At 43.3% G+C, this 19959-nt stretch overlaps 1 protein-coding gene across 1 annotated transcript in view; it reads right to left on the bottom strand.

Moving 5' to 3' along the window:
* TTN (titin) overlaps positions 1–19959 on the bottom strand; it is a 371903-nt gene that overhangs the window by 35669 nt on the left and 316275 nt on the right. Inside the window, 4 exon segments of the mRNA XM_048484469.1 lie at positions 302–604; positions 690–1277; positions 1377–1673; positions 2854–19956. Coding sequence (XP_048340426.1) covers positions 302–604; positions 690–1277; positions 1377–1673; positions 2854–19956 — 18291 coding nt within the window.

The following is a 19959-nucleotide window of genomic DNA, read 5'->3' as shown; positions in this document are numbered from 1 at the left end:
ACTAAGGCAAAAATCATGTGGCAAAATCACCAATTAGTAACCCCCTTTCGGCACACACAAATAATTAGTAACCTACTCTCGGGAACCTGTGAGAACCTGCTGGATCCCACCTCTGCCCACCCCCCATTTTTGTCTCTTGGGTTTGCTGGAACCATCTTATTTTCTCTGTTTTGCAGCTATGCTTGTTACCAAAAGGCCAACTACTTTTCGAGTGAATGATTCTGCAGTCCCTCACCAAAGACAGAACGTTTCCCACTAAATCCATTGCTAGAAGCATGCTGTTTTATTCCTGAATACTTACCACATGCGTCGATGGCAAGAACTGCATCTGATGGATGACTAGCTTTCCCGATACCAGCCGCGTTTTCTGCATACACTCTGAATTCATAGATAAGCCCAGCAGAGATATTGGTCACCTTGGAGTGAGTTGTGCGTATGATGAGTTTGTTCACTTTCTTCCATAAGATGCTGTTCCTATCCTTCATTTCGAGATGATACCCAATGACCGCACTGCCTCCGTTGGAAACTGGCTCGTGCCATCCAACAGTGATACATTCTCGAGTCACACTAGTAATCCATGGAGTGGAAGGTGGTCCCGGGGTCGCTATGTAAACATAAAGGACTAGTTAATAAAATCTGAACATGTCTGAAGAATCCAGAAAAACAAACATGAACAAGAAGTTACTTACTGTATGGTAACTGAACAGCTACGCACGCTGAGTCAATGTGGTCACTTATGCCGAAACGATTTTCAGCTTTGATACGGAATTGATACTCTTCTCCCGTTGTTAGCTTCATTATCTTAATAACATTTCTAGCGACCGTGGCAGATACTTCAGACCAGACAGCGGTGCTTGTTTCTCTTTTCAGTACAATATAATTGGTAACTTGACTGCCGCCATCATAACGTGGTGGTTCCCACTTCAGAGTAACACCGTCTTCAGTGACATCACTGATAACAACAGGACCAACAGGAGGGCCTGGCCTGTCTAGGACAACAATGTTAACAAAAGACTTTGTGGTTCCGCTGGAGTTGGCCGCTGTGATGTCATATCTACCAGCATCGGCAGCCACGCTTTCTTTCAGGTTGATAATGACACTTTCGGCTGTGGTTTCTGTGTTAAATCTCATGGTTGCCTTGATTGGAACGCCATCTCTGGATAAAGTGACTTTTGGTAACGGTTTTCCAGAAATTGGGATCTCCACCTTGAGGTATGAACCTGCTCTAATGTAAACGGTGTGGTTTGGGAAGCCTTTCATGTCAACCTCCGGCGATGCTGAAAAACACATTTCCAAAATGTTAAAAACATGACTTTAAAGTACAGTTTCAGTTAAATTTATATTAACTCGGAGGAGTTTAGTGTTAGCAGACATACCCAGTTGTTCTTTAACGGTAACCGCAAGAAGGAGCTCCTTGGGGTCACTTAGACCGGCTTGGTTTTCAGCAAAAACTCTGAAGAAGTAGTCCATATTTTCCTTAAGGCCATGGACAACGTGATGAGTTGTCTTGACTATTGCACACTTGACCCACTTTTGCTGCCCTTTCTCCAGCGCTTCAACCAGATAACCTACAACTCTGCTTCCACCATCATGTTCTGGCTTCAGCCACACAAGAGATACGCTATCTTTAGTAACGCTTGATACTCCCAATTTTTCTGGTGGGCTTGGTTTTTCTGGAAAATAAGAAGACAATGAACACAAAATAAGCCATATTAATTCTATTTAGCATACATTTTATATAAAAAAGCTATCTTCCATGTCTGCATCAAGGCAGTAATTCTTAATTAGACTACAAATACTGTAAAATAAATAAGCTGAAATAAAAATTTCAACACTTTTGGGAGACAAATGGGGAGCATATGGGATTTTTGGCAACCCTTTCCCACACTTAGGCCGTTTCTGCATGGCCATGCTATGGGGGTGCGTCAGTGTAAATGACGCCAACGCACCCCCCGGGACCGGTTGCATGGACGGTCCCGGTAGAGGCGGGGAAGACAGCGCAGCCTGCGCAGAGGCTGCATTGTCGCCCGAATGCCTTACCGTCCCTCCGACCTTCTGGCGCATCGCCCAGGCCAGGGGACATGCCCCCTGCCCTGCGCAACAGCTCTGGAGTGAGGTTCAGAAACAGCAGCTTCACACCGCTCAGGGGTTGCAAGTCCACTGCTGCTGCATCGCTGTGCAAACCCCTCCCCAGGGACACTTTTTTTAGCATCCCTGGGACACTGTATTAAGCCCGTGCGGGAACAGCCTTAGTGTGGCTACTGATAACCCGTGCAGAATAGCCATTTTATATTGATCACTAAACCCTGATGATAAACCATAGTTTTGGATCTCAGGCTCTTGAAGTGGCATATAACAAAATAGATGGCCATCAGGTACAACAGTCTCATTGAATGAACACCTGAGATCTGTATGTGGTATGCATATATTGTAATAAATCTATATAAATAATGTTCCTTTGATCTAATTTTTACTTGTAGTTTTAGGGGAATTCAATGATATATTGCACATTTGGCAGGCAGAAGTGTATATTCACTGGCCTGGGCGATGCACCGGAAGGTTGGAGGGACGGTAAGGCGTTCAGGAAAGGGGGGGAGGGAAAGAACCAATGTATTAGAATAAAGAACATTATGAGAGCTTTTAGCTTTTTTTCCCAAGACAAAACTTTTTGATTACTGCTTTATAATAAATTAGTATGCATTATCAGGAATGTTATCATTAATAATAAATTACAACTGCACCCTTATGCATAATTCCTTGGAAGCAAGCCTACTGAGTAGGCCTTATTTTGGACTAAGCATGTATGGGGTTAGGCAAGGACATTATATAAAATTTAGAAAACTGGAGACCAACCTGTTATTTTCACTCCTTCCTTGGTTTCAGTGGGAACTCCAACACCAAACTCATTTTCTCCAGAGACTCTGAAGTAATAAATTCCACCTTCTTGTAGATGGGTGACTTTGTAGGAAAGACGAGGGCAATTGTTTGTCACAGTGACCCATGCTTTCTTGCTGGCTTCTCGTTTTTCAATGGTATACTTCTTCACAGGAGCACCACCGTCATTCTCAGGAGCTTCCCATGATAAAACGGCTGATTCTTTTGTTACATCTTTTACAATAATATTAGACGGAGGTCCTGGTGAATCAAGAACTTTAACAACCAGTGTCAGGGTGGCTGTGCCGACGATGTTTTGTAACGTTAAAGTGTACTTTCCAGAATCATTTCTTGTTGCTTTTTCAATAGTAAGGGAAGTGCAGCTATCTGAGGAATCAATAGTTGCTTGTGTGCGGAGATCAGTATCTGGTTTACTCCACAGTACGTTAGGGATGGGTTTTCCTCTGAAAGGTACAGTCATTGTAAACGAGCCACCTGCTTTCACAACTAATGTCTTTCTCATTTCATTGTCAATCTCAAAAGCAGGTTCTTCTTCCCGTTCCTTTGCCACCTGAGGTTCTGATACATCACTTGGATCGCTAGCACCAACTTTGTTGATAGATCTTACTCTGAAAACATATTCAGCCCCTGATGTCAGGCCAATTACAGTGTATTCTAAGCCTCTTAAGCTTTGAATAGCAGTTGACCAATCAGCTTCACTAGTTGTTTTGTATTCCACTGTGTATCCAGTAACAGGAGCACCTCCATCAAATAATGGCTTTGTCCATCCTATTGTTATATGTGACCTTGTAGAATCCATAATCTTGGGTTTAGATGGAGGTGATGGCAGGAAAACTGGATCTTCTGCTTTGACTAGTGGTGATGCATCACTGGGAAGACTAAGACCCCCAGCATTTTCTGCATATACTCGATATTCATATTCACATCCTTCCCGCAGACCTGGAGATTTTACCCTTAGGTCATAAACTGGCTTTTTGTTTACACGGATCCAACGTAGGCTGTTTTTCTCACGTCTTTCAATTACATATCCAGAAATTTCATTACCTCCATCGCTTTCCGGTCTTGCCCAACAAAGGGTCATGGACTCCTTTGTCACGCTAGTGATCTCTAAAGATGTGGGTGGACTTGGAACGGTAAAAGGATCTAGAGCCTTCACAGCATTACTCTCCAAAGGTTCACCAACGCCATATTTATTAACACCCATCACTCTGAAGATATATTCATTTCCTCTGAGTAGTTTTGTAACTTTGCAGGATGTTGTTCGAAGCTCTGCTTCACAAAGGGTCCAAGCAATTCTACTTGTCTCTCGCTTTTCCACAACATAATAATCAATCTCTGCACCTCCATTTTCTTGAGGTGGTCCCCATGACAGGTGACATTTCTCAGCGTTAAGTCCTGTTATTTCTAATGGGGCGGCTGGTGGACCAGGACGGTCAAGCACTTTACAATTGACAGCTAATGATCTTGTTCCCGCAACATTTTGCAGTGTGAGTACATATTGCCCTGAGTCACGTCGAATGCAGTCTTTAACAGTTATTGCAGTAGTACGATCGGTTGAGACGATTTCGACTCTTGCTTTCTCCTCAATTTCTTTGCCATCTTTTGTCCAGGAAATGACTGGTAAAGGCCGCCCTGCAATGTCAGCATTGATTTTCAAGACCTCTCCAGCTTTAACAACCACAACATCTCTGAATCTGACATCCATCATAATTCTTGGGGCATCAACGTCATCCTTTACAGTCACTGGCCCAGTTGTTTCGGAAGGCTCACTAAATAATCCAGCAGCATTCCTAGCAATGACACGGAAGTCGTATCGCTGGTCTTCCGTGAGCCCTGTGACATCAAAGAAGGTTTCCGGCACATTGGTGAAGTTGCACTTCAGCCAACGTCCTTCTGGTAGTTCTTTCCGCTCAATAATATAACCTGTGATCTTTGCACCCCCATCATATTCTGGTTTGGTCCATGACAATGAGACACATGTTCTTGTGATGTTAATAACTTCTGGTTGGCCAGGAGGATCGCATGGGTCCCTTGCAGCGACAGGCTCACATGACTTGCTACATTTACCTATTCCTACAATGTTTTCAGCATATACACGATATTCATACAGCAGTCCTTCATCAAGGCCTGTGACTTTCATCTGTGTGTCGGTAAGAAGAGTTTTATTTACTTTTGTCCAAAGAATGCTGCTTCTTTCTTTACGTTCAAGGTGATATCCAAGAATTCTGGTGCCTCCATCATTAACTGGTTCTTGCCAGTTTACAACCATGAATGCTTTTGTTGCATGTACAATATGGGGAGTGCCCGGAGGTCCAGGAGGATTAAATGGATATTCCGCAACAACAGGTGTCGTTTCAACATACGTACTCTTGCCATAGCGATTTTCTGCACAAACACGGAATTGATATTCTGACCCTGTGGTTAAGCGAACAGCTTTAATTGATGTTCGAGCAACTGCTCCAGAAACAATACTCCATGCTGTTGTCGCTGTTTCTCTCTTCTCCACAATATAATTATTAATTTGACAACCACCATCATACTCAGGGGGTTTCCATGATATAGTTATGTTATCGGCACTCACGTTATCAATGCATAATGCAGTTGGAGGTCCTGGCCTATCAAGCACAATTACAGTAATACAAGCTGTTGTAGATCCAGCACTGTTTGAAACAATTAATTCATAGCTTCCTACATCTTCTCTTGATGCTTCCTTGATTGCTAGCAATGTTGCTGTTTTTGATGTTTGGACATTTACTCTTGTGGTCTCTCTTAAAGGCAGTCCATCTTTCTTCCAGCTAACTGATGGAACTGGTCTTCCTCTGATGGGCACATCAATCTTAAGATCATCACCAGCTTTAACACTGAAAGTATTGAAAAGGAGCTCGACGGAAGGTTGGATTTCAATGTCCTTTGCAACTACTGGAACCCCAAGCTGCCTCGGATCACTTTTTCCTTTTTCGTTAACAGCACGGACTCTGAAAGTATATTCTTCTCCCATGCTCAGTCCTGATACTGTTGCTTCCAGTGTCTTCACCTGTGTGCAGGTGCTCCACTTTTCACTACCTTTAGTTTGCATTTCCACTATGTAGCCAGTAATTTTGCTGCCACCATCACTTTCAGGTTTCTCCCATTTAATAGTAGCAGTATGGCGCGTGACGTCGACAAGAGTGACTTTTCCGGGTGGGTAGGGCGGCTCAGATACCTTCACTGGTTCAGCCGTTTCTACTGGCAAGCCAACGCCATATTCATTTGCAGCCAAGACCCGGAAATAGTAACTGCATCCTTCCTGAAGCTGTTCAATTCTGAAGACATTCTTAGTGCAGTTATTTGTAATAGTGGCATACGCCTTCCTTGTAGTTTCCCGCTTTTCAATAATGTAGTTTGTAATTTTAGCTCCACCATCAATAAGTGGTGGCTCCCAGGCTAACGTCACAGAATCTTTCTTCACTTCTCTGATGACCAAATTGACAGGTGCACTTGGGGTATCAAGCACTCTCACATTGACAAAAGCCGATTTTTTGCCGCTATTGTTTTCTAAGGTCAGATTATATTTCCCACTGTCAAATCTGTTAACATTATCAATGACTAACATAGTATATGAACTGGTGGCTTCAATCTGAGCTCTGTCGCTCAGAGTACCTTCTGCTTTCTCCCATTTTACTTCTGGCTCTGGCCTGCCTTTGATGGTGACAAACAAGCGCAGTGTACCACTGGCACGTACGGTGACAACTTTTCTCAGGTCTGCATCTAGCTCTATTTCAGGAGGTTCAATTTTTTCAGCAGCAATCACACTGCCAGGTATAGTTGCTGGTTCTCCGACTCCTTCAGAGTTAATAGCACAAATTCGGAAGTTGTACTCATTATTCTCTTTAAGTTTTGTTACCGTGAACTGTTTTCCCTGTAATCCTGAAGGGGGTGTGCAGGTTGTCCATTCATCTGCAGTAGATTCTTTTACTTCCACAATGTATCCTTTCACAGGAGCGCCACCATCATAAATGGGTTTGTTCCAAGCGAGAGACACAGATGATCTGGAGGTGTCTGTTACCTTTGGATTACTTGGTGGACCAGGTGGATAGAGTGCATCACAGGCGCGATAAAAGATTGATGGCTCACTAGGTTCACCAACACCAGCAGCATTTTCAGCAGAAACCCTAAACTCATAGAAATGGCCATCTGTAAGTCCAGTTACTCTGTATCGTAAGTCAGTCAGTCTCTTTTTATTGCACTTGGTCCATCGAATACCATCTTTGTCTCGCTTTTCTAAAATGTAGCCTTCAATTTCAGCTCCACCGTTATCTGTGGGGCGACCCCAGGTAACAACCATGGAATCTTTTGTGATGGCGGAAACTTCAGGTGTTGAAGGAGGACCTGGAGGTTTGTATGGGTTACAAGCCAACACAGGCTCGGATTCCAGTGGTTCACCGAGTCCATATTTGTTGACAGCCATTACACGGAAAATGTACTCATTGCCTGGGAGAAGTTTAGTTACTTTGTGATTCAAGGCTTGCACATCAGATGCCACTTGTGTCCATGAAAGCCGGCTCGTCTCTCTCTTTTCTATGACATAATGTGAAATGTTAGAGCCACCATCGTGTAGAGGTGGTCCCCATGCCAAGTAACATTTTTCTGCGGTCACACCTGTAACCTTCAAAGGACCTTCTGGAGGTCCAGGTCTGTCAAGCACTTTTACAGTTATTGGTATAGATTTTGTGCCCCCAACGTTGCTCAGTTTAAGTGTATAGATGCCTCCATCTACTCTGATGCAGTCTTTGACTGTAAGGGTCGTTCGTTCAATAGTAGACTTAATTTCCATTCTTGCAATTGCTTCTTCAAATTCTTTTCCATCTTTTGACCATGCAATATCAGGAACAGGCTTGCCATGGATGTCAGCTTCGAGCACAAATGTTTCTCCCGCATGAACAACAATGACATCTTTGTATTTTGGATCCAGTGATGCGCTTGGTGCTTCAATTTCATCTCTAGCAATAATCGGCCCTGTGCTTTCAGATGGTTCACTTACGCTCCCGGCTGCATTTCTTGCAATTACTCTAAATTCATACCTTTGGTCTTCCACAAGCCCGGTTACTGTAAACTCAGTTTCTATAACGTTCGTAAAGCTGGCTTTCATCCAGCGGCCTTCGGGCAATTCTCTCTTTTCCACAACATATCCAGTTATTTTGCTGCCACCATCATATTCAGGTTTCTTCCATTTTAGGGTTATATAATTTCTAGTAATAACAATGGCGTCTGGACGGCCAGGTGGATCACAGGCATCTCGGGCAAAATACAGTTCAGATGTTTTGCTGGCCTTACCAATGCCCACAATATTTTCAGCAGAAACTCTGAATTCATATTCAAGACCTTCTTCAAGTCCCTCTGTTTTGTATTTTGTGTCCTGGATAGCCATCTTATTCAACTTTGTCCAAAGAATGCTGTTTTTATCTTTACGTTCTAAATGATATCCAGTGACTTTGCTTCCCCCATCGTTAACTGGTTCATGCCACTGTACTAACATGTAGTCTTTGGTAGCTGAAGTGACAAATGGTGTTCCAGGTGGTCCAGGTTCTTTATATGGATATTGTACAAGCACTAGTTTAGAATCTAGCGGAGAGCTCTTTCCATATCGGTTTTCAGCACTAACTCTGAACTGGTATTCTGTCCCCGTTTTAAGTTTTGCCACTTTAATTGTTGTTCTTGCAACAGTCGCTGATACCATCTGCCAGGCAGTAGTGGTTGTGTCACGTTTTTCTACGATGTAATTGGATATTTGGCAGCCACCTGTATACGAAGGTGGATCCCATGATAACACAACAAAGTTTGAGCTAACTTCATCAAAGCGAATAGGTCCTTTTGGTGGGCCTGGTTTTTCCAACACAATTATACTAAGATTCTCTGTTGCTGTGCCTGCTGCATTGGTTGCTGTCACTGCGTATTTCCCAAAGTCATCCTTGTTACTTTCTTTAATAAGCAAGGTTGTTGTTGATGCTGTATCTTCAACATGCAACCTAGTTGTTTGTTTTAGGGGCTGACCATCTTTTTCCCAAGTGATAGCAGGTTTGGGTCGAGCTATAAATGGGATTTCTACTTTAAGATCTTCTCCAGCTTGTACAGTGAACGTATTAAACATCAGTTTAAAACTTGGCTGAATGGTTAGGTCCTTAGCAATCACAGGAACTCCTAGAAGTCTGGGATCACTTTTCCCTTTTTCGTTGTATGCCAAGACACGGAACTGATACTCATTTCCAGAACTCAAACCGGACACAACTGCGTTGCATACTTTGGTCTCAGTAACAACAGCCCATTTGTCAGCTCCTTTCGGTTGCATTTCAACAATGTATCCCAAAATCCTGCTGCCGCCGTCATGTTCAGGCTTCTCCCACACAAACGATGCACTTCTCTGAGTCACATCAGTGAGTGTCACTTTTCCAGGAGGCAAGGGTGGCTCTGAGGCTTTGGCGGCATCTGTGGTTTCAACAGGAACACCGATCCCAAATTCATTTTCAGCCATAACTCTAAAATAATAAATTCCTCCTTCCGTAAGATTTCCAACTTTGAAGCTCGTTTTGCTGCATTTTGTGCTCACGTTTGCATACGCTTTCCTGGTTGACTCACGTTTGTCAATCACATAGTTCTTTATCTTTGCACCGCCATCGTTAGTTGGAGGCTCCCATGTCAGTGTGGCATAGTCTTTCCTCACTTCTTTCACGACTAAATTTTGCGGTGGCCCTGGCGTGTCAAGTACTTTAACAGTGACAAAGGCAGACTTAGAGCCACTACTGTTCTCTAGCTTAAGTACATACTTCCCAGCGTCATTTCTATCACAGTAATCAATTGATAGCTGAGTATAATTCAGACCTCTTTCAATTTGAACCTTGTCTGTAAATTCTCCTTCTTCTCGGGACCATGTGATTTCAGGAGTTGGACGTCCTCTAAATGGTATGTTTATTCTTACAGATGAACCTGCTCTGACAATAATGCCTTTCCTTAGCTCTGAGTCGATATCCAGTTCAGGAGCCTCAAGTTTATCTTCTGGTTTAACTGTGCCGGGAATTGCTGCAGCCTCGCCTACTCCAATTTTGTTGAGGGCACACACTCTTAGCTTGTATTCTTGATGTTCAATAAGCTTTTTGACCTCAAAACGATTGACTCTCAGACCAGTCTGTGGAGTAACTACAGACCATTCTTCTTCATCAGCTTTGCAGATTTCTACAATATATCCCAGGATTTCACTGCCACCATCATAAATAGGTTTACCCCAGGCAACTGTAATTGAGTTCTTGGTAGTATCCACAGCATGAGCATTAGTGGGTGGGCCAGGCTTGAACATAGGGTCACATGCTTTGCAGTATGGAGTAACTTGACTTGGTTCACCAATTCCAGCAGCGTTTTCAGCAGATACTCTAAATTCATACTCATGGTCTTCTGTTAGTGCTGTGACTCTTAGACGCAAGTCTGTAATTCGGCGTTTACTACATTTCACCCATCTGATGCCTGCTCTGTCTCTTTTTTCTACGATGTAGTTCACAATTTCACTACCACCGTCACTATCTGGACGATTCCAACATATAGTCATCGAATCTCTTGTAATGTTGCTGACTTCTAAAGACTTGGGTGGACCAGGAACCACAAACGGATTCTTCATCAGTACTGGAGCAGACTCCAGAGGTTCGCCAACTCCGTATTTGTTAACTGCCATTATACGGAAGATATACTCGTTCCCTTCCAGAAGTTTTGTTACCTTCAACATTGTGGCTACGACATCTGAAGCAACAACTGTCCAAGCAAGACGACTTGTTTCCCTCTTCTCAATTATGTAGTGAGAAATGTCACTGCCTCCATCATGGACTGGTGGAGCCCAAGCTAAAGAGCACTTTTCAGAAGTCACTCCAGACACCTGAATGCTTTCTGGAGGCCCTGGTCGGTCCAGTACTTTCACCGTTATCGGCACTGATTTTGTTCCTGCGACGTTGGAGGCCTGTAAGATGTATTGCCCGCCATCAACACGTATGGAATCTTTCACAGTGACTAATGCCTTAAAGTCTGTATTCCTTATTTCACATCGAGCGGTTTCTTCAAGTGCTGCATCTCCTTTGAGCCACATAATAGTGGGAATTGGCTTCCCATGGACGTCGCCCTCTAGTCTGAATGTTTCTCCAGCATTTACAACAATTGCATCTTTGTATTTTGGGTCCATGGAAATTCTTGGAAACTCAACTTCATCTTTGGCTGTTATTGGTCCTGTACTATCAGAAGGTTTGCTCACTGCGCCAGCAGCATTTCTTGCAATGACTCTAAATTCGTATCGTTGGTCTTCAGTAAGACCAGATACAGTAAACTGGGTTTCAATGACATTCGTAAAGCTTGCTTTCATCCAGCGACCTTCAGGCAAATCACGTTTCTCTACTACATAGCCTGTAATTTTGCTGCCCCCATCATATTCTGGCTTTGTCCACTGCAGAGTAATTGAACTTCTTTTAACAACAATAGCTTCCGGACATCCTGGTGGATCACATGAGTCACGTGCTACGTAGCATTCTGAAACTTTACTTGTTTTGCCTACCCCAACAATATTTTCTGCAGCAACTCTGAATTCATATTCGATGCCTTCTTCAAGGTTAGCGGCTTTATAATGTGTGTCTGGAATAACTGTCTTGTTCACTTTTGTCCATAAAATGCTGTTTCTTTCCTTTTTCTCCAGATGATAACCTAAAATTCTACTTCCGCCATCATTTATTGGTTCGTGCCATTGCACAACCATCGCGTCTTTTGTAACTGCTGTCGCAAATGGTGTGCCAGGGGGACCTGGTTCTTTATAGGGATACTGAGCGACAACGGCATCGGATTCCAAAGCAAAGCTTTGTCCATACCTATTTTCAGCAAATATTCTAAACTGATATTCAGAGCCAGTTTTGAGCTTGGTCACCTTGAGTGTAGTTCTTGCAACAGTGGCTGAAACAGTTTCCCAGACAGTGGTGGTTGTATCTCTCTTGTGAACAATGTAATTTGTAATTTGGCAGCCCCCTGTATATGTTGGTGGGTTCCATGACAATGTAACGCTTTCAGCACTAATGTCATCAAATTTAACAGGGCCTTTTGGAGGATCAGGCTTGTCCAGCGTTATAACCTCAATAGTTGCAGATTTCTGTCCAACAACATTAGCAACTGTGATTTCATATTTTCCACTGTCTTCTTTATTCATTTCTTTAATATTCAGGATAGTAAGGTGAGGTGAATCACTAACATTAACCCTAGTTGTCTGTTTTAATGGTATCCCATCTTTTGCCCAGGTAATAGTAGGCTTAGGTCGGCCAGATATCGGTATTTCAACCTTTAGGTCTTGACCTACTTGTATACTGTAACTGTGGAATGCAGGTCTTACATCAGGCTCAATGACTAAGTCTTTAGCAGTTATTGGAACAGCGAGTGACCGTGGATCACTCCTACCCTTTTCATTAATGGCCATTACTCTAAAGAGATATTCCCCTCCTTGAGTTAGGTTAGTGACAATTGCCTCAAGGACTTTAACTCGCGTACATTCTGACCATCTGTCACTGCCTTTAACTTGCATTTCCACTATGTACTGTAGAATTTTGCTTCCGCCATCATGTTCAGGCTTTGCCCAGCTCAGTGACACACTGTTTCTAGTGACGTCATCCACTGTTATCTTGCCTGGAGGTTGAGGAACTTCAGCAACTTTGACTGGGTCGGTGGTTTCTGCAGGCAGACCGATTCCAAACTCATTCTCTGCACAAACTCTGAAGTAATAATAACAGCCCTCCTGAAGCTGATCTACTTTCCATGACGTCTTGTGGCAGTTTGTTACAACAGCTGCATAGGCTTTCCTTGTGGCTTCTCGCTTTTCAATAATATAATTTTTGATTTTAGATCCACCATCTATCAGAGGAGGCTCCCATGCAAGTGAAACTGAGTCTTTGGTGATCTCTTTAATTTTCAAGTTAATTGGAGGACCTGGGGTGTCTAGGACTCTGACACTGACAAAGGCCGACTTTGATCCACTGCTGTTTTCTAAAGTAAGCGTGTATTTTCCAGAATCAAATCTGTTAACATTGTCAAGAACCAGTGAGGTAAAGCTGCTAGTGCTGTCAATCATAGCTGTCTCTCTGATGTCGCCATCCACCTTGGTCCATTTTACCTCAGGTGTTGGACGCCCTCTGATAGGAACAAATAATCTTAAGGAACCACCAGCTCTTACATTGATAACTTTCCTCAGTTCCAAGTCAAGATCAAGGTCCGGAGCCTCCAGCTTTTCTTGAACAATAATAGTTCCAGGAACGTCAGCATGTTCTCCTACTCCTGCTTTATTGACAGCACAAATGCGGAATTTGTACTCATGTTTCTCCACTAATTTTTCAACTTCCATATTTGTTTTCTTGATTCCAGTTGGTGGTGTACAAATTGTCCAGTCTCCAACACTTACATCACATTTTTCCACAATGTACCCTTGAATTTCAGAGCCGCCATCATAGATGGGTTTACCCCAGGAAAGGAAAACTGAAGATCTTGTAACATCAATCGCCTTGGGGTTATTAGGAGGACCTGGTTTGTATATAGGATCACAAGCCTTGTGGTAAGTAGAAGGTAGACTGGGTTCACTGGGGCCAGCTGCATTTTCTGCTGAGACTCGGTATTCATAATTATGATTCTCTATAAGCCCAGTTACTCGGTATCGTAGTTCACTGATCAAGCGCTTGTTGCACCTTGTCCATCGAATGCCTTCTTTATCACGTTTTTCCAGTATATAACCCAAAATTTCACTGCCACCGTCAGAGGCTGGTCGTTCCCATACAACAATCATAGAGTCTTTGGTAACCGCAGATACTTCTGGGGCCTTTGGTGCGAGTGGTACTACAAATGGATTCTTTGCAAGTGCAGGTTCAGATTCAAGAGGTTCACCAACACCATATTTATTTACAGCCATGATACGGAAGATATATTCATTTCCTTCTAAAAGCTTAGTGACCTTGCAACTGAGGGTTTGCACGTTGGCATCAACTAAAGTCCATACTAAGCGGCTTGTTTCTCTTCTTTCAACGATATAATGTGAAATATCACTACCACCATCCTGCAGTGGAGGCTTCCATGACAGCATACACTTTTCAGCGGTAACACCTGTTAAAACAGCAGGGCCTTCAGGTGGACCAGGTCTGTCGAGGACCTTCACATGAATTGAAGCTGTTTTTTCACCTGCAACATTTTTCGCCAGCAGAACGTAATGTCCACTGTCCACACGAATGGCCTCTTTCACACTTAAGCTTGTGGCAAAATCAGTACTTTTTATTTCCAAGCGGGCTGTATTTGCTAGTTCTTCGTTGCCTTTCAGCCACTGGACAGTGGGCAATGGTTTGCCATGAACATCAGCATCGATCTTGAATGACTCACCAGCGTGCAGTGTAATTGTTTCTTTAAATTTGGGGTCCATGCTAATACGAGGTGGATCTACTTCATCTCTAGCCGTGACTGCCCCTGAGCTTTCAGACGGCTCGCTGAAGACACCTGCTGCATTACGTGCAATGACACGGAATTCATACCTCTGGTCTTCAACGAGGCCAGTTACTGCAAACTGAGTCTCAATGACATTTGTAAAGCTTGCTTTCATCCAGCGGCCTTCCGGTAATTCCTTCTTTTCAACAATATATCCGGTGATCTTGCTCCCGCCATCATATTCGGGTTTCTTCCACTGCAGTGTAACAGAATTCCTTGTGACAATGATCGGCTCTGGACGACCTGGAGGATCACATGCGTCGTGAGCAGTATAGCATTCTGATCCCTTACTGGCCTTTCCGATTCCAACAATATTTTCTGCATAAACTCTGAATTCATATTCCAGGCCTTCCTCAAGCCCAGTTGTTTTAAATTTCGTGTCAGGGATTGCTGCTTTGTTCAGTTTAACCCAGAGAATGCTGTTCCTTTCCTTGCGCTCCAAGTGATATCCGGTAATTCTGCTACCACCATCATTGACGGGTTCATTCCACTGCACAAGCATGCTGTCCCTGGAGATTTCTGATGCAAAAGGAGTTCCAGGTGGGCCAGGTAGCTTGTATGGAAACTGGGCTACCACTGCCTCAGACGTCAGATATGGACTCTTTCCATATCTGTTTTCAGCTGCAATTCTGAATTGGTATTCACTTCCAGTCTTCAATCTACATGCTTTTAGAGTTGTTCGGGCAACTGTCGCTGAAACCATCTGCCAAGCCGTGGTGGAAGTGTCTCGCTTTTCTACAATGTAATTGTTGATAGAACTGCCGCCGTCATATTTGGGGGGTGCCCAGGAAATGGTGACGCTGTCTGCTGTTACTTCATCAATCTTTATGGGTCCAGTTGGAGGTCCTGGCTTGTCAAGAACAACAATATTAAGAATTTCAGAAGCCTCGCCGGCAGAATTAGAAAGTTTTACCACATATTGCCCAACATCTTCTCTGCAAGCTTCCTTTATTGTGAGTAACGTGTTGTTCTCTGTGCTTTCTTCATTTACTCTAGTTGTTTGTTTTAATGGCAGATTATCTTTGCTCCAAGTTACGGCTGGCTTAGGTCGACCAACAAATGGCACGTCAACCTTTAAGTCTTCACCTGCTAGCACACTGAAAGTGGTAAACAATAGTTTGAAGGCTGGTGGTATCACAAGATCTTTTGCAATAACTGGTACACTCAGTTGTCGTGGATCGCTGGTTCCTTTTTCGTTTTGAGCGGAAACGCGGAAAGAATATTCTTCACCCTGAATCAATCCCTTTATAGTTGCTTCAGTGGTTTTGACAGTTGTACATGTGGCCCATCTGTCACTACCTTTGCTTTGCATCTCTACGATGTAACCTAAAATTCTGCTTCCTCCATCATGCTCTGGCTTTTCCCAGGTTAAAGATACACTGTTCCTGGTCACATCTAATAAAGTTATTTTTCCTGGAGGAAGAGGTCTTTCTGATGCTTTGACAGATTCTGATGTTTCCACTGGAAGACCTATTCCATATTCATTTTCAGCCAGGACTCTGAAATAATAATTGCAGCCTTCCTGCAGATTGTCTACCCTCCAGCTGGTCTTGTGGCAATTGGCCATAACAGTCGAGTAGGCTTTTCTTGTAGCCTCACGTTTTTCAATAACATAGTTCTTTATTTTAGAGCCACCGTCTATGAGTGGAGGGTCCCACGTAAGGGTAACGGATGACTTTGTGACCTCTTTTATCTTCAGATTTTGTGGTGCGCCAGGTGTATCAAGGACTCTAACAATTACGAATGCTGATTTGCTGCCTGAACTGTTTTCTACAGTCAGTATATACTTGCCACTGTCAAATCTGTTTACATTTCCAACTGTCAATAGTGTAAAAGAGCTGGTGGACTCAATAGTAGCTTTATCTAAAGACTCTCCATGTTCTCTTGACCATTTCACCTCAGGTACTGGTCTTCCTTTAATTGGAACAAAGAGCCTTAAAGTGCAGCAGGCTCTAATAGACACAACTTTACGTAGTTCTGCATCAAGTTCAATCTCTGGAGGCAGCATCCTTTCTTCTGCCTTTGGTGTCCCAGGAACAAGAGCAGGTTCTCCGATACCTTCAGAGTTCATGGCATAGATTCTGATCTTATACTCCTGGTTTTCTTTTAGATTAGTGATGGTAAAGGAAGTAGCTGTCAACCCTGCTGGTGGAGTTACAATTTTCCAGTCATCTTCTTCAGGTATTGTTATTTCAACCATGTAGCCTGTGATCTCTGAGCCACCATCATATATTGGTTTATTCCAAGCAATTGTAATTGAAGACTTGCTTGTATCTAAGATGCGAGGATTTCCAGGAGGACCAGGTTTAAACACGGTATCACAAGCTTTGTAGAACTGACTGCTAGGACTTGGTTCACTAATCCCAGCAGCATTTTCAGCCTTTACTCTGTATTCATATTCATGACCTTCTGTCAGTCCAGATACTTTATAACGCAGATCTGTGACAATACGCTTGTTACACTTCACCCAGCGTAGCCCCCCTCTGTCACGACGTTCTACAATGTAATTGGTTATGGGGCTTCCACCATCAGAATCAGGATGTCCCCAGCAAACAATCATGGAATCTTTGGTAGCAGCTGTGACTTCAGGTGTCTTGGGTGGATCGGGTGGCACGTATGGATTCACTGCAAGAACAGGCTCTGATTCCAGAGGTTCACCGACCCCATATTTGTTAACAGCCATGACACGGAACACATACTCATTGCCTTTCAACAGCTTTGTGACCTTTAATTTTGTTACTGGAACTTCTGTGGCTACACTTGTCCATGCCAATCTGCTAGTCTCACGTTTTTCAACAACATAATGGTCAATGGTTGCACCTCCATCTTCTAAAGGTGGTAGCCATGACAGTACACATTTTTCTGAAGTCACATCAGACACAGCCAATGGTCCTTCAGGAGGACCTGGTCTGTCGAGAACTTTGACATTGAAAATATGTTTTGCAAAGCCACCTGGATTGGAAGCAGTAAGCGTGTAGGCACCTCCATCTCTTCTTGCAGAGTCCTTATTGATAAGAATCGTTGAAAAATCTGCTATTTTCATTTCTAATTTTCCAGACTCTTCAACCTCCTTTCCATCTTTCGTCCATGTCAGAGTTGGTGGAGGGCGACCTGCAACATCAGCCTCAAGTCTGAACACTTCACCTGCTTTTAACACTAATGTATCTTTGTATTTGGCATCGACCATTATCCTTGGTGCTTCTATTTCATCTCTGCATGTTATTGCATCTGAAGGTTCCGATGGCTGGCTAACAGCGCCAGCAGCATTTCTAGCTATCACGCGGAATTCATAAGCAGCATCTTCTGTGAGTCCACTAACAGTGAATTCAGTTTCCAGAATATTGCTGAAGTTAGCCTTTAGCCAACGGCCGTTGGGAAGATCCCTCCTTTCAACAGTATATCCAGTAATCTTAAAGCCACCATTATATTCAGGTTTGGTCCATTTAAGGGCTACTGCATGTCTTGTAATATTGAGAGGAACTGGCTTACCAGGAGGATCAATAGGGTTCAGAGCAAGTGTTGGCTCAGATGGCTTACTTGGTTTACTTTTGCCTGCAATATTTTCTGCTATGACTCGGAATTCATAAGCAATGCCATCTGTAAGACCAGTCGACTTGAAGATGTTGCCTGCTACTAATGATTTACTTACAGTCTGCCAAAGAATGCTATTTCGTTCTTTTCTTTCAACGTGATATCCCAAAATTGGACTTCCTCCATCCGTAAGAGGCTCATGCCAGCTTATGGTCATTGAATCTTTCGTGACAGCAGCCACTTGAGGAGTGCCTGGATGCCCAGGGACCTTAAATGGAAAACTAGCAATCACGTTCTCTGAACTGATGGCTGGACCTGAACCATATCTGTTCTGAGCTTTAACACGGAACTGGTACTCGGTGCCGGTAATGAGACGAGCTGCTTTAAAGGTGGTACGTATTACAGTAGTTGCTAACTCAGCCCAAGCAGTACTATCAGTTTTACGCATTTCTACGACGTAGTTGCTTATTGGGACACCGCCATCATTCAAAGGAGGCTCCCACGAGAATGTGACAAAATCAGAGGAAATTTCATCAAATTTGATTGGTCCTGTTGGAGGTCCAGGAACATCATGCACTTGTACAGTGATCACTTCACTAACTTCTCCAATAATATTTTTAGCTGAAAGCGGATATTTGCCGCTGTCAGTTCTTTTGCATTCATTAATGGTCAAGATGGTTGCAGTGGCGGTATTTTCGCAGTTCACCCGTTGGGTTTGCTTCAGCAACTGGTCTCCTTTCTTCCAAGTAACAGTGGGCCTCGGGCGACCAAGCACAGGAATCTCAGCTTTGATATTGTCACCAGCTCTTGCAATTATTGTTTTCTGGTAAATGCCACGCAAATCAAATTCTGGAAGCATCATTTGTTCTTTTACAACAACTGGTCTGCTTTCTCTTGGATCACTTCTTCCGGCACTGTTAACCGCCATAACCTGGAAAGTGTACTCTTCATTCTCAGTTAAGTTTGTTACCACACATTCTAATGTTTTGACCGTCTTAACGTGCGCCCACTGGGTTGAACCTTTTTTCTGTGCTTCAATTACATAACCGGTGATCTTGCAACCACCATCATGCTCTGGCTTTGGCCAAGCAAGGCTGACCGAGTTCCTTGTTATATCCATGATATTAAGGCTTTCTGGTGGTGATGGCGCTTCAGATGCTCTTATGGGCTCGGCGGTTTCAGTGGGTTCACCAATTCCAAATTCGTTTTCAGCCAGTACTCTGAAGTAATATTCACATCCTTCTGCCAAATTAGGAATCCGAAGAGAACACTTCTGGCAGTTCGTTGTGATTGTTGAATAGGCTTTTCGTGTAGATTCACGTTTTTCAACTATGTAATTTGTTATGCGTGAACCACCATCAATTAGAGGCATATCCCACTGCAGGGTGATGGTATCTTTAGATATTTCCCTGGGCTTCAGATTTATCGGTGGCCCTGGTGTATCTAAAACTTTAACATTTACAAAACCAGTCTTCTTTCCAGCAGCGTTTTCAAGGGTCATTACATACTTCCCTGCATCATATCTGTTACATTCAGTGATAATGAGAAGAGTGAAAGAGTCCGTATTGTCAATATTGGCACGTGCTTTAAGTGGGATATCATCTTTGGTCCATGTAATTTCAGGAGTTGGACGTCCTCTAATTGGAACAAATATCCGAATGCTCAGTCCAGCTCTTACAACAAGAGTTTTCCTCAGCTCGGCGTCTAATTCAAAATCAGGAGTCACTTCACGTTCCTTGATTTCAATATTTGGAATCTTTGCTGGTTCACCGACTCCAGCAGCATTGATGGCCATAATTCTAAAATTGTATTTAGCTCCTGGCTGGAGATTAGCAACAACAAACTCTGTGATCCTTAGAGCAGTTCCCGTAGTATCTTTCACCCAAGTTTCTTCTCCTTCTTTTTGGTGCTCCACAACGTAGCCAATAATATCAAGTCCACCATCATAATGGGGTTTTCCCCATGTTAAACTGGCAGCTGTCTTGGTTGTATCAGTTACTCGTGGATTTGAAGGAGGTCCTGGTGGATCTA

This window comes from Sphaerodactylus townsendi, linkage group LG02 (assembly GCF_021028975.2).
Source record: "Sphaerodactylus townsendi isolate TG3544 linkage group LG02, MPM_Stown_v2.3, whole genome shotgun sequence".
Taxonomy (NCBI): domain Eukaryota; kingdom Metazoa; phylum Chordata; class Lepidosauria; order Squamata; family Sphaerodactylidae; genus Sphaerodactylus; species Sphaerodactylus townsendi.
Note: the sequence above shows the minus strand (reverse complement) of the source record. Positions and strands in the feature narration are given on the sequence as shown.